The sequence below is a fragment of the Squalius cephalus genome (genome assembly GCF_949319135.1).
Source record: "Squalius cephalus genome assembly, chromosome: 9".
In the NCBI taxonomy this organism is placed as follows: Eukaryota; Metazoa; Chordata; class Actinopteri; order Cypriniformes; family Leuciscidae; genus Squalius; species Squalius cephalus.
This window is the reverse complement of record NC_137130.1, coordinates 2,588,135-2,604,469: the sequence shown is the minus strand read 5'-3', so window position 1 is coordinate 2,604,469 and position 16,335 is coordinate 2,588,135. Positions and strand designations below refer to the sequence as shown.

The 16,335-nt window shown below is 40.2% G+C and overlaps 1 protein-coding gene across 2 annotated transcripts in view; it reads left to right on the top strand.

The window, feature by feature from the left end:
* The first annotated feature begins 286 nt into the window (after positions 1 to 286).
* Positions 287 to 16,335, top strand: part of LOC307164790 (serine/threonine-protein kinase Nek5) — a 28,165-nt gene continuing 12,116 nt past the window's right edge. The window contains exons 1-12 of one of the 2 annotated variants that reach the window (XM_079881912.1): positions 287 to 524; positions 3,042 to 3,138; positions 3,619 to 3,716; positions 6,325 to 6,408; positions 11,672 to 11,742; positions 11,824 to 11,910; positions 12,008 to 12,062; positions 12,999 to 13,199; positions 14,040 to 14,115; positions 14,428 to 14,516; positions 15,278 to 15,423; positions 15,560 to 15,638. In XM_079881912.1, the coding sequence (XP_079738038.1) occupies positions 402 to 524; positions 3,042 to 3,138; positions 3,619 to 3,716; positions 6,325 to 6,408; positions 11,672 to 11,742; positions 11,824 to 11,910; positions 12,008 to 12,062; positions 12,999 to 13,199; positions 14,040 to 14,115; positions 14,428 to 14,516; positions 15,278 to 15,423; positions 15,560 to 15,638 (1,206 nt within the window). In that variant the 5' untranslated portion in view covers positions 287 to 401. Of the gene's footprint in view, positions 525 to 3,041; positions 3,139 to 3,618; positions 3,717 to 6,324; positions 6,409 to 11,671; positions 11,743 to 11,823; positions 11,911 to 12,007; positions 12,063 to 12,998; positions 13,200 to 14,039; positions 14,116 to 14,427; positions 14,517 to 15,268; positions 15,424 to 15,559; positions 15,639 to 16,335 lie in introns of both variants that reach the window. The other variant, XM_079881911.1, reaches the window with a different exon arrangement.

The window sequence follows — 16,335 nt, the reverse complement described above, 5'->3', positions numbered from 1 at the left end:
GATTTATATTGATCAATATATAGATATGTTCATTTAAACAGACCAGTCAGTGTTTATACTTTACAATTCAGTGAGAAAATGCAGAAAATTGATGGCGCTAGAAATCCCAGAATGCTTCACTCTCTGCCCTGTCAGGCGCGATCTTGCAAATTGTTTTATTTTCACGAAATCCAGTTGTAGGAACTGTTCCTGTTCACACAAGAGCCGAGCACACTTTTGATGCTCTTCGTTTGTGTTTTGGTGAGAATATTTCCACTTCCACACGGATTCCTGTCAGTAACTCTGCGGAGTGACGCTGTTGTTGACGCGTCGCCATGGTGACGCGGCGCTCATGTTCACGCGCCTGCTGCTGCTGAACCGGCTGAAGATCATCATCATCATCATCATAATCCTCGGGGTTTATGGATCATTATGAGGTTATTCGACAGGTCGGGCAAGGCGCGTTCGGGAGCGCGCTTCTGGTCAAACACCGACACGGAGACGATGAGCTGCTATACGTCATCAAAGAGATTCACCTGAGACAGGTAAAGTTAGACCCGATCCTTCAGTCGGAGACACTTCTGACTGAACACACTTTTTTTTTCTTTCTGTAAAACTGCTTCGAAACTATACAAATAAACTTGGATTGAATCCCATCATGACCAATTCTTCAACATTCATATGGATTTTTTTTTTTTTTTTTCAGATTTTGGAGAAAAAGTTTGACTTTTGTCTTTGACGAATTGCTTTTGTAAGTCGCTTTGCTAGCAGTAAATGCATAAAAGTTGGGAACATGGAGAAACTGGAATTTCTTTTAAACAGCAACATATAGATATAAGTTTAGCATGTGCAGGATGATGCTGCACAATGAGTTATTAAAGGAAATATATAGAAACATTTGCTAATTTAGTTGTTATAGAGAAAAATGTCAGATATTAAAAGGGGGTAAGATCTGGATCAGCTTTTACACATGTACATTTCATCTTCGCTTTCTTTAAAATCTCATCTAATGCTCTTCAACTCTTAAAGCTGTTATAACGTATCTTTTAACCCTTTCATGTATGAATTATGATAACCTCAGTCAGGATTTTTTTCCCTATGTGTTTTTATTGCTCTTAGGGCATGAAAAACAAGAATTGATTTTTATTTTATTTTTTTACAAATTTTCAAAGAGATCTTCAGATGTCCACTTGAGTGGACAGCATGCGGTTATGGTTAAAACTGAAGATATACTGTATTAAATATAAGACAATAATCAAACAGATAAAGTATGTGAATTTAACAAACTAATCAATACAATTATATCAAATCATGTGAAAACTATAAAATATATACAAAAAATATAAATGCAAAATATTGCAAAGGCTTCATACAACTTCATACAAGTTGCACTTCGCGTATCTTTGATATCAGAACATGAGGACGTGATTCCATCAGAATTTTCTACAGCCTGTCAAGGTACAACTGTGGAAACCACTCAGATGCTCCCTCCAGTGCACCAGAGTATGGAGATTTACCCTTATTAGCTGATCATTCTGATTATGTTCAAGATGGACACATTTGAGAAAACCTCTGAGAAAACCTAGCGATACGTTTTTTCAATCTCATCTGAAATGATCAGTGTTGGGGGTAACGCATTACAAGTAACATGCATGACGCATTCAGATTACTTTTTTGATGTTACAAGTAAAGTAATGTGTTACAAGTAACATGCATTACCTAATCAGATTACTTTTTGATCTAACAGGTAATTAACTACAAGTAACATGCATTACCTAATCAGATTACTTTTTTGATCTAACAGGTAATTAACTACAAGTAACATGCATTATGTAATCAGATTACTTTTTGATGTTATGATGAGTAAAGAAACGCATTACAAGTAACATGCATTACGTAATCAGATTACTTTTTAATGTAACGAGTAAAGAAACACATTACAAGTAACATGCATTATGAAATCAGATTACTTTTTGATCTAACAGGTAATTAACTACAAGTAACATGCATTACGTAATCAGATTACTTTTTGATGTTATGAGTAAGGAAACGCATTACAAGTAACATGCATTATGTAATCAGATTACTTTTTGATCTAACAAGTAAAGTAATGCATTACAAGTGTCATACATTATGTAATCACATGACTTTTTTCGATGTCAATGAAAATGACATTCTAATAATACAAATACATTTATTTACAGTAAAAAAAAAGTCACTGCAGATTAAGTTTTTAAGTTTTAAGTTTCAAAAACAATATTCACATTATAATTATGAATTGTAGCTGAAATATAGCAGTTGATGCATGACGTCCACTACAGTGGACATGTGATTAATCAGAGTTTTCTCTCAATCTAAAATCAAAACTTGGAAAATTTTACTGTGATATGACTCATTAGATATTGCTTGATGCTGCTATATTTTTTTTACCTACAAGAGTCTCCTAGATTCGAAGGAATGGGTGGATATTCCGGAGCAACTTGGCATGTCTGACTGACCCTTGGCCATCTTGGTTTGGAGGGGGAAAAAAATCGAAACACAAAGGCTTGCCACTTGGTTGCAATGTATAGGATGATGCACCAGGGTCCAATGAAGAGGCTGATGTGCAACTTTGCCATAAAAACCCGTGCAAATTCAAGAACATGCTTTTTTAACAGCTGTCCACTGTAGTGACCACTATGCGTGAAAGGGTTTATACTAGAATGATGTGGGATGAGCACTGGATTTATGGGATCTGGGAATAGAGAACAGGATAAACTGTGTGTGTGTCTCTGTCTCAGTTCTGTGTGTGTGTCTCTGTCTCAGTTGTGTGTGTGTGTGTCTCAGTTCTGTGTGTGTGTGTCTCTGTCTCAGTTGTGTGTGTGTGTGTGTGTGTGTCTGTCTCAGTTGTGTGTGACGTGTGTGTGTCTCTATCTCAGGTGTGTGTGTGTGTGTGTGTGTGTGTGTCTCTATCTCAGTTGTGTGTGTGTGTGTGTGTGTGTGTGTGTGTGTGTGTGTGTGTGTGTGTGTGTCTCAGTTGTGTGAGTGTCTATCTCAGTTGTGTGTGTGTGTGTGTGTCTCAGTTGTCTGCGCGGGATAAGGACGCCTCCAGAAAGGAAGTGACTCTTCTCTCCAGAATGAGACATCCGAACATCGTGGCGTTTTATAGATCCTTCTACGGTCAGTGCGCTGCGTCTGTCCTGATGTATTCTTCACAGTGTGTGTGATATAGATTAGTTTAAATACAGTAGCCTTAATTAAACCGCCTTTTAAAGCCAGTCTTCTGAGCAAACGTTCTTCCAGTAACATTAAAAGAACATTTGTTCAAAGTTATCTGGTCATTAATAACGTTCTCAAATTTTAGCACAAAAACAATTCATAGAAGTTGTTTTTAAACGTTAATAAACTTCTTTTTTTTTATGTTACTACTTGTTCCAGAATGTTCAGAGAACATTCCAAAGTAACGTTCTTGTAACGTTTGCAAAATTCTAAAATGGAATGTTCGCTTAACATTCATATAACCAAGAAAAAACATGGATGTTTTGAACGTTCATTCAGAAATAATGTTTTTATAACTTAAAAGATTTGTTTAAATTTCAACACCCTCCTGCTGGATATGAACACACACTGATGTGTTGTGTGTTTGTGTGCGCGATCCAGACAGGAATAACCTCTACATCCTGATGGAATACTGTGACGCCGGTGATCTGATGAACAGGATCAGGATGCAGAGAGGAAAGCCCTTCACAGAGCAGCAGGTCAGGGCTTCACACACACTTCACACACACTTCTCCGCTCACCTGAGACTGTGGCGAGTGCTTTTCCAAAGCTACCACTCTGCATTTTCACTGGCCACAATTTACACATCGATACCATGAGGAAAAACCGCCGGTAACACTTTATTTTACAGTGTCCTTGTTACATGTGTTACATGTACTTACCATAGTAATAACAGTAAATTATGCATAATTCCATGCAACTAATCCTCAACCAAACAATAATCCTACCCTAACCCTATAGTAAGTAGGGTAGACTGTGTACAGTTGAGACATGTGTACAGTTGAGACACCTTAAATAACTTGCGCGCGCAGCATGCACAAGTTGTGATTTTTGCTGTGCACATGCGTATTAGTGTCCTCTTTTATCCTGCAAAATCTGAAGACTGGACGCGTCTCCGATTAGAAGATATCTGCAAAAGTTTTTTTTCTAAGGTTAGGCTTGCATCGTTTTTTGCGCACTCAACTATGAATAACTTATTATCCTTATGTGACTGTTAAACGTAACTGGTACCATTACAAACGTTATTCTGTGCCCTAAAAATTGGCATATTTCATGGTATTGAGTCATGCAAGCTCAATGCAAAATCTAGAGAAATGTGCGAAGTGGCCAGCGGGGGATAGTTGAGACACAAGTGTCTCAACCGTACCCCAATAGAGTTATATTGCAAAACACGCTGTTTATTTGTTCAGTGTTATGATAACAGGTTAAACGTCATAATTGGCCAGCATAGGATGCAATTAAAAATACAATTTCATATTTATTATATTTAAACTGTATATTATTAATGAATATTGTTAAATATCTTGTTCATGTTTTATACATTTTAACGGTGCTAATTTACATCAAATTAATGAATTTAGAAAGGATGAATAAACAGACATGTTGCCCAATTGTTATTTTCTTCATTTGTCTTTATTTATTATATTTGCAATGAACATTTAGTTACATTTCCCTCATTAAAAATGGGTGTCTCAACTGTACCATAGTACTGTCTCAACTGTCCCGTACATAGGTACAGTTGAGACAGAGTTGACACAAAAAGCACCTTATTTTTATTCGCTAATTGTGGAAAATATAAACTACTTATGGGTATTATTGATTGATAATATATTAGTCTACAAGCTAATGTAATGTCATGTGGCATTTCATGTAAAAATTCAATTCTTTTCAGTATGTATTTTTGTGTGAAAAATCAAAACTCAAAAAGTGTCTCAACTGTACACAGTCTACCCTACATGTAGTTACTTAATATTACTCAGTACTTAAATATATAATTACACTGTAACAGTAGCCGCGTTTCCATTACCCTTCAAACTGCGCAAATTGAAATTGCGAATTGAAAATACGCCCAATGGAAACACGTGAATTTCGCAAAAACTCCCATTTATCGCAAAACAGTTTTTACGCTCGCATGAGGAGGTTTTTCAGGCAATTCAAAAAAGAAATATTTCGCAAAACTGCAATGGAAACAGTTTTTGCGCATTTACAGTCACCTGACGTAGATGACGCGGTGTGTTTGGACAGAAGACGAGATAGAGATATTTATTAAATTTGTAAAAGACAGAAGGTTTAGTACCTATGATCATGCGCGTGAACTCGACAATCGATTACTGTGGACTTCAACCGAAAACAGGATGTAAATACAGGTATGTGCACTGGCTGAATAAACATAATTTTTATTCATATCTTTCACATCTACTGCAGTCAGATTCACCCGCGTTCACTCTGAAGGAATCACTCACATGACCTGTGCACTTGTAATGACACATCAAGGATGTTAAGAGGCTAAAAGCAGGTTTAGTACTTGCCCCATTGAAGTCAACAGGGTGCAAATTTTAAAAAGAGGATAACACGGTGTAGGCAACACCGATTTTTGTCGTTGTTCTCTGTATTGACAGCACTCCAAATGTACAAAAAAAACGAGCTCAATGTTAAAATTGACCGGAGTTCTCCTTTAATGATTGGATAACACTCATAAATCTCCTTCCATTAATAATAATGATGTCTAGTGCGGTACGTGGCTGTGATATACAGTATATTATATAAACTTACCAACATCCGTTGCCATGATTTTTGGAATGACTTATCATGAGAGGAAAAAATGACGTTTTAGTCGCATAACATCGGTTAATGGAAACGCCGTAATTTCGCAATAGTTTTTTATCGATATTTAGAAAAAATCGCAAAAGTTTTGCGCAAATCTTTAATGGAAACGCACCTACTGACACCTTAAAATAAAGTGTAACCAAACTGCCATATAGATATTTTTAATATTAGCTCATAATTTGGCTGCAGGATTATTAGGCTGCTGTCTCTTTAAGACCAGCCGCGCGGATCCATTAGCGGCCGTTCACATGTCGCGCCGCTGTCTGCGCTCTCCACAACGACGAGGACGTTTCAGTGCTCTCAATAAAAGCCCGTCTTAAACCTGCTCTCGGTAGATTGTGTTGGTCATTATGGAAATGATCCGGCTGCGTCTGGTCTTTAACTTGAGCAGAACTTTTCACTCCCGTCGGTGCTTTTATGGGGATTTCACTCATTGTAATTTAGTAAATCTGGCTCTCAGTGTGTTGGTGTGTGTTTCAGATTGTGGACTGGTTTGTTCAGATCTGTCTGGGACTGAAGCACATCCACGACAGGAAGGTTCTGCACAGAGACATTAAAGCTCAGGTACTGTTAGACACACGTCACCAGTGTTGGGGAAAGTTACTTTGAAAAGTAATGCATTACAATATTGCGTTACTTAGTTACTTTTTTTAGAAAAGTAATGCGTTACGTTACTTTTGCCTTACTTTTTTTCCACCTCGACTGGGCATAAAAAGTTATATTTTTGGGCACATGTAAAGACCCTTTCACACCAAAAGTGAAATAATAATCCTCAGACTGAAGGAAATGCAGATTCACGCGTGTTCAGTAGAGGGCGCCGCTCAAACAAACCTTTCAGCCGCTGATACTCTGGAGAACAGAAGAAGAAGATGATGCAGGAGAAGACAGTTTAACACCAGAGAATGTCTAATAAGGGGAGAACTTCCACTCTCAGTGAACTTCCGGCTTCTGAACTGGTTGCAGTTCCACTCTGGCTCCACATGAAGGCGCTCACAGGACGAGTGCAGAATGAATGGAGGTCTATGGCGCTATACCCCTCAAAATCCACTTTTCTCAGGATATAATTTTTTGTCTAGTAATTTGAATGTTGTATTCGAAAGGAGATGCAAAGAAATTACACATTGCTGGGTGTTAGATTTTTTAGAGTCACTTATTTGCTTTAAAAAGTCTTTTAAAGTGTCAATGACGTCATACACATCGTACGACCAGAGATACTGCTTTACGGCAATCCTTCAGTCACTTTGGTGCTTTCAGCTCTGCACTTTCTTTTCTCTCGAGGCATCGACAACACAGCTGACACAGGGAAACACACAACACAGCTGACACAGGCAAACACACAACACAGCTGACACAGGTAAACACACAACACAGCTGACACAGTAAACACACAACACAGCTGACACAGGCAAACACACAACACAGCTGACACAGGTAAACACACAACACAGCTGACACAGTAAACACACAACACAGCTGACACAGGGAAACACACAACACAGCTGACACAGGCAAACACACAACACAGCTGACACAGGTAAACACACAACACAGCTGACACAGGTAAACACACAACACAGCTGACACAGGTAAACACACAACACAGCTGACACAGGCAAACACACAACACAGCTGACACAGGTAAACACACAACTCAGCTGACACAGGGAAACACACAACACAGCTGACACAGGTAAACACACAACACAGCTGACACAGGGAAACACACAACACAGCTGACACAGGTAAACACACAACACAGCTGACACAGGTAAACACACAACACAGCTGACACAGGGAAACACACAACACAGCTGACACAGGGAAACACACAACTCAGCTGACACAGGGAAACACACAACACAGCTGACACAGGCAAACACACAACACAGCTGACACAGGTAAACACACAACACAGCTGACACAGGTAAACACAACACAGCTGACACAGGTAAACACACAACACAGCTGACACAGGTAAACACACAACACAGCTGACACAGGGAAACACACAACACAGCTGACACAGGGAAACACACAACTCAGCTGACACAGGGAAACACACAACACAGCTGACACAGGCAAACACACAACACAGCTGACACAGGTAAACACACAACACAGCTGACACAGGGAAACACACAACACAGCTGACACAGGGAAACACACAACTCAGCTGACACAGGGAAACACACAACACAGCTGACACAGGCAAACACACAACACAGCTGACACAGGTAAACACACAACACAGCTGACACAGGGAAACACACAACACAGCTGACACAGGGAAACACACAACACAGCTGACACAGGGAAACACACAACACAGCTGACACAGGTAAACACAACACAGCTGACACAGGTAAACACACAACACAGCTGACACAGGTAAACACAACACAGCTGACACAGGTAAACACACAACACAGCTGACACAGGCAAACACACAACACAGCTGACACAGGGAAACACACAACACAGCTGACACAGGTAAACACACAACACAGCTGACACAGGTAAACACAACACAGCTGACACAGGGAAACACACACAGCTGACACAGGGAAACACACAACACAGCTGACACAGGTAAACACACAACACAGCCGACACAGGTAAACACACAACACAGCTGACACAGTAAACACACAACACAGCTGACACAGGTAAACACACAACACAGCTGACACAGGTAAACACACAACACAGCCGACACAGGTAAACACACAACACAGCTGACACAGTAAACACACAACACAGCTGACACAGGTAAACACACAACACAGCCGACACAGGCAAACACACAACACAGCTGACACAGGTAAACACACAACATAGCTGACACAGGTAAACACAACACAGCTGACACAGGTAAACACACAACACAGCTGACACAGGTAAACACACAACACAGCTGACACAGGTAAACACACAACACAGCTGACACAGGGAAACACACAACACAGCTGACACGTAAACACACAACACAGCTGACACAGGGAAACACACAACACAGCTGACACAGGTAAACACACAACACAGCTGACACAGGTAAACACACAACACAGCTGACACAGTAAACACACAACACAGCTGACACAGGTAAACACACAACACAGCCGACACAGGCAAACACACAACACAGCTGACACAGGTAAACACACAACATAGCTGACACAGGTAAACACAACACAGCTGACACAGGTAAACACACAACACAGCTGACACAGGTAAACACACAACACAGCCGACACAGGCAAACACACAACACAGCTGACACAGGTAAACACACAACACAGCTGACACAGGTAAACACACAACACAGCTGACACAGGTAAACACAACACAGCTGACACAGGTAAACACACAACACAGCACACAACACAGCTGACACAGATAAACACACAACACAGCTGACACAGGTAAACACACAACACAGCTGACACAGGTAAACACACAACACAGCTGACACAGGTAAACACACAACACAGCTGACACAGGGAAGCACAACACAACTGACACAGGGAAACACACAACACAGCTGACACAGGTAAACACACAACACAGCTGACACAGGGAAACACACAACACAGCTGACACAGGGAAACACACAACACAGCTGACACAGGGAAACACACAACACAGCTGACACAGGGAAACACAACACAGCTGACACAGGGAAACACACAACACAGCTGACACAGGGAAACACACAACACAGCTGACACAGGGAAACACACAACACAGCTGACACAGGCAAACACACAACACAGCCGACACAGGTAAACACACAACACAGCCGACACAGGGAAACACACAACACAGCCGACACAGGGAAACACAACACAGCTGACACAGGTAAACACACAACACAGCTGACACAGGCAAACACACAACACAGCCGACACAGGTAAACACACAACACACCTGACACAGGGAAACACACAACACAGCCGACACAGGTAAACACAACACAGCCGACACAGGTAAACACACAACACAGCCGACACAGGTAAACACACAACACAGCCGACACAGGGAAACACAACACAGCCGACACAGGTAAACACACAACACAGCTGACACAGGTAAACACACAACACAGCCGACACAGGTAAACACACAACGCAGCTGACACAGGGAAACACACAACACAGCCGACACAGGGAAACACAACACAGCCGACACAGGTAAACACACAACACAGCCGACACAGGTAAACACACAACACAGCCGACACAGGTAAACACACAACACAGCCGACACAGGGAAACACAACACAGCCGACACAGGTAAACACACAACACAGCCGACACAGGTAAACACACAACACAGCTGACACAGGTAAACACACAACACAGCTGACACAGGTAAACACACAACACAGCCGACACAGGTAAACACACAACACAGCCGACACAGGGAAACACAAAACACAGCCGACACAGGTAAACACACAACACAGCTGACACAGGTAAACACACAACACAGCCGACACAGGGAAACACAAAACACAGCCGACACAGGTAAACACACAACACAGCCGACACAGGGAAACACAAAACACAGCCAACACAGGTAAACACACAACACAGCCGACACAGGTAAACACACAACACAGCCGACACAGGTAAACACACAACACAGCCGACACAGGTAAACACAAAACACAGCCGACACAGGTAAACACACAACACAGCCGACACAGGGAAACACAACACAGCCGACACAGGTAAACACACAACACAGCTGACACAGGGAAACACACAACACAGCCGACACAGGGAAACACACAACACAGCCGACACAGGGAAACACACAACACAGCCGACACAGGTAAACACACAACACAGCTGACACAGGTAAACACACAACACAGCTGACACAGGTAAATACACGTGCTAGAAGAGTTTTTGTTTTGTTTGTTTCTGGTCCCGCTTCGGATGCCACGATGCCATCAAGCGGTATCTCTGGTCGTAATCAGTCCTTCACTGACCAATCAGTGTTCATTAGCAGAATGCTAGCGTGTTATGGGCAACAACAACTCAACCTGTAAGAAATCGAAAGGACATAAGTACTCGTTCATTCAACTTTCGACCTATAACCCATGTTGAACTTGCAATCGGGTGAAAGAGACAAATTTAGCCGTCTAGCTCCATAGACTCCCATTCATTCTGCACTCCTGGCGAGCGCCCCCAGTGGAGCTCTGGTGGAACTACAACCAAAATTCGGTACAATAGGACTTAATAGGGAGTGGCCAGGCTCAACTAAAAAATCTATAGTCATTTTTGCTTATGGCTTAAATGAATAATCGAAGGTCAGAAGCAAGTACATTTGGTCAATAAAGTGAGATTAAATGCATAAAAATGTATGTTTTATTTAATAGATTTAGTTATTGGAGGTTTGCATAGATTCTGCATTTCACTGATTTTATTCATTTTGAGGAATACTGAATCTTTTGTGTGCAAGTGAGATGAGTAAATGCACGCTCACATTTAGTCTAGAACTACAATAACCATCATGTTCACACACACACACACACACACACACACAACGCCTCTGCACTTTGATTTGTCTCAGCATTGGGACAGGAGAGCTGTCAGTCAATAAATGGGAAAACAAAGTAACTAGCGTTTCTTATTTGGAAAAGTAACTCAGATATTTTGTTGTAAATTTTAAAAGTAATGCGTTACTTTACTAGTTACTTGAAAAAGTAATCTGATTACATAACTCAAGTTACTTGTAATGAGTTTCCCCCAACACTGCACGTGACCATCTGATGATGTCAGTGAACCCATCGTCTCATGTGTTTGATCCTGTGCTCTAGAACATCTTTCTCACTCAAGGAGGACTGAAAGTCAAACTGGGAGATTTTGGCATCGCACGAATGTTGAACAAGTGAGTCTGATGTTGATTTCTTTGACGGTGTGTGTAATTTCCTCCTGCGCTGATGTTCCTCTGGATGTGTGTGTTGGGCAGCACCATGGATCTCGCCAGAACCTGCGTCGGGACGCCGTACTATCTCTCTCCAGAGATCTGCGAGAACAGACCGTACAACAACAAGACGTAGGTAGAGCATCTGTGTGTTCATCTTCATCTTCATCTTCATCTTCATCTGCGGTTCTGTGTGTGATTGGTCTTCCTGAACTCATGTGTCCTGCAGGGACATCTGGTCTCTGGGTTGTGTCCTCTATGAGCTCTGCACACTGAGACATCCAGTGAGTACATCGCTTTTACACTGAGATGATGATCTTTATGTCCTCTAAACTCTCACGTAAGGGTTCATTATGCTACTTCAAAACGTTCATTATATAAAGAGATCGTGACATCTATTAAAACGACTTGGATTAAAGGGATAGTTCACCCAAAAATGTAAATTAGCCCATGATTTACTCGCCCTCAAGCCAGCCTATCCATCATTAAAGTGCATCTATCCATCATAAAAGTGCATCTATCCATGATAAAAGTGTATCTATCCATCATTAAAGTGCATCTATCCATCATAAAAGTGCATCTATCCATCATTAAAGTGCATCTATCCATGATAAAAGTGCATCTATCCATCATTAAAGTGCATCTATCCATCATTAAAGTGCATCTATCCATCATAAAAGTGCATCTATCCATCATTAAAGTGCATCTATCCATGATAAAAGTGCATCTATCCATCATTAAAGTGTATCTATCCATCATTAAAGTGCATCTATCCATCATTAAAGTGTATCTATCCATCATTAAAGTGCATCTATCCATGATAAAAGTGCATCTATCCATCATAAAAGTGCATCTATCCATCATAAATAGACAAATGAAAAATATACATATAAAACTGCTTAAAAATAGTAATAAAAACTATAACAGTCTCTCAATAGCACACTCATGTACTCGTAGTGATGTTTGGTTGGGTTTTAATGATCTAAAATCATTTGCTTGCAGAATTTATTACATGCGTACATATCATTTATGACATGCAGCTCAAGGTCATTTTTGTGTCTGAAACACGTGTCAGATGTGTTGATGTGTGTGTGTGTCTGAAACATGTGTCAGATGTGTTGATGTGTGTGTGTGTGTCTGAAACACGTGTCAGATGTGCTGATGTGTGTGTTTGTGTCTGAAACACATGTCAGATGTGTGTATGTGTGTGTGTCCCACAGTTTGAGGGCAGTAATTTAAAGCAGCTGGTGTTGAGGATCTGTAGGGGGCGCTATAATCCCGTGTCTCAGCGATACAGTGATGAACTTCGACTTCTGCTGAACCAGCTGTTCAAGGTCAGTCCTCGAGACCGGCCATCAGCGAACACACTCCTCAGACGCCCATTACTGCAGGCTCAGATCAGCAAACACCTCGACACACAGGTACGACAACACCTGACAGGTTACGCAAACTCTCAATCAACATGCACCAATGCTACCTTTTCTAAATGTCATAATCATTTGTTAACAAACAAGTATTCATTACTTCAATGAGCTCATTGTTTCTGCATTAAATTATTACAGTGTATAAATTAATACATTTTTAGCTAACTGTGATTTTGTATATGTACATTTCTGAAATGCATAACTAAGACAGTCTGATAACAGATCACTCTAACTGTAATGTGGAATGATGTGCATTGTGAAAAGCACTATACAAATAAATGTGAAGTGAATTGAATTGAATTTACTAAAGCTAAAAACACTTGAACTAGACACTAGGGTTGGATGATCCAGCTACAAATATATATATTTTTTTTCATTAGTCATTTCAATGAATCATTAAATATTTCATATGTACTCATTTTCATTTATATTCACCAATATTTCATATGTAATCCTATTTATATTACTCATTTCAATTAATCATTAAACATTTCATATTTAATCATTTTTATTTATATGCACCAATATTTCTTATTTAATAGTTTTTTCATTAATCATTTTAATCAATCATTACATATTTCATATTTAATAATTTTCATGTGTCATATTTGATTTTTTTTCATTAATCGTTTCAATGAATCATTAAATATTTCATGTTTAATCATTTTTTCATTTATTGTTTCAAATCATCATTAAATATATATTTATATAATTTTCATTTATATGCACCAATATAACAATACATGAACTGCAATATTGACCTACAGATATTTACTAAAACTTTTTAAAATATGAAAAGTTATATAAAGCTGCACTTTCTTTTCCATTTCATGTCAGTTGCTGGAGGACGAGTTTAGTCACACAGTTCTTCACGGACACACTCCAGCGGCACCTAAAGCCACACACAACACAGGTGTGTGTGTGTGTGAGTATGTTTGTGTGTGTGAGAGAGAGAGAGAGAGAGAGACAGAGACAGAGAGAGAGTGTGTGTGTGTGTGCTAGAGAGAGAGAGTGTGTGTGTGTGTGTGTGTGTGTGTGTGTGTGTGTGTGTGTGTGTGTGTGTGTGAGAGAGAAAGAGTGTGAGTGAGTGAGTGAGTGAGTGAGTGAGAGAGAGAGAGTGAGAGTGTGTGAGTGTGTGTGTAGACTACAACATACAGTAAATGAAGCAGAATGTATTGTGTCTGGTGTCCTGAAGTGTATCCTGGTTTATATGTCATTTCTAAAGATCCGGTGGGATATAAACCCGTCCTGAGACCTCCTGTCATCAAACCACCACAGAGACCCGAGCAGAGACGCAACAGAGCCAGAGCACTAGTGAGTTTTCATATAAAGACATTGACGTTGTTTGATCTTTGAGCTTCACATTACTAGTGCTGTGAGTCATGTGACTGCACCTTAAAGGGAACCTATTGTACCCATTTACATAGTCTTGAGTTTGTTTTTAGGATCTACTAAAATAGGCTTTCATAATTCAATATTCAAAAAACACATTATTTTCCTCATATTCTCCATTGTTGCGGCTCCTCTCTTCCCAGTCTGTCAGTAACGCTCTGTTTACTTCCTGTCTCTATGAAGCCCCTCCTTCTGAAAAGCACACTGTGCTCTGATTGGTCGGCTGGATCAGTGTGTTGTGATTGGTCGAGCGCTTCGAGTGTGTTTGGGAAATGTCCCGCCCCTAATTACCATAACCGCCAGTTTAACACACTACTAACTAACTCAACCAGGCCCCGCCCCTTTATTCTGCGTATGAATTATTTAAATGAGGAATATTGTGACGTGTTCGTTCCCGGAAGAAACTCAAGATACAATGGAGGCGTTTCAGGAGTTCAGAAACACTGACACTGATATAGAGAAGAACTCTCGCTGGAGGGACTTTTTCTTGCTCAAACAGCAACAATACACACTAAAGACAGAGGAACATGCAGAAAAGCAGAGCACGAACCCTTTAAGATACATGATAGGCTATTAGATGAGATGAAAATAAATGAATGCGCACTCTCAGAGTCTAATGAAGATATAGTGAATTAATAAAATAAATGTTTTTGTGTCTCTCCTCCGTCTCTCAGGAAATAAAGCCTCGATTTCCTGCTGTGTTTGAAAACCCGATTGCGTTTAAACCTTGTGTTGATCATGAGCGCCGGTGGAAGGGGCCGGTCGAGCGTCAGGAACGTCAGGAACCGGTGGAGGATCATGACACACACTCACTGGAGCCCTACAAACTGTGAGACTCTCGAAACCAAATCCTCTTTACTGGAGCTCTTAACGATTCATCTGTGACCTTACTCTAAAGAAAAGAAACTAATGTCTTTATATTCTCTGAAACAACTGTGTGTGTGTGTGTGTGTGTGTGTGTTCAGTGTCGCTAGGGCGAGAGACGAGTATCTTCAGAGGAGACGTGAAGCCCATCAGTATAAACTCAGAGCTCAGAAACAACTGGTGAGTGTCACTGAACACAAGTTATCATTCACCACAGACAAACCTTTGCTTTTTCATGCACTGGGCAGTTTGGGTCTATTCTGTATGGAAGCTTGTTTATCTCACAATTGCATGATATAAAGTCAGAATTGTGTGTTATAAAGTCAGAAATTTGATATAAACTCGCAAAAAGTAGTTTTTTTCCTTAGAATTGGACTTTATAACACAGTTCTGCGAAAAGATGTCAGAATCGCGTGATATAAAGTCAGAATTGCGTGTTATAAAGTCAGAATTGCAAGATATAAAGTCAGAATTGCGTGTTATAAAGTCAGAATTGTGAGATATAAAGTCAGAATTGTGAGATATAAAGTCAGAATTGTGAGATATGAAGTCAGAATTGCGTGTTATAAAGTCAGAATTACGAGATATAAAGTCAGAATTGCGTGTTATAAAGTCAGAATCGCGAGATATAAAGTCAGAATCGCGAGAAATAAAGTCAGAATCGCGAGATATAAAGTCAGAATTGCGAGATATAAAGTCAGAATTGCGAGATATAAAGTCAGAATCGCGAGATATAAAGTCAGAATCGCGAGAAATAAAGTCAGAATCGCGAGATATAAAGTCAGAATCGCGAGATATAAAGTCAGAATTGCGAGATATAAAGTCAGAATTGCGTGATATAAAGTCAGAATTGCGAGATATAAAGTCAGAATTGCGT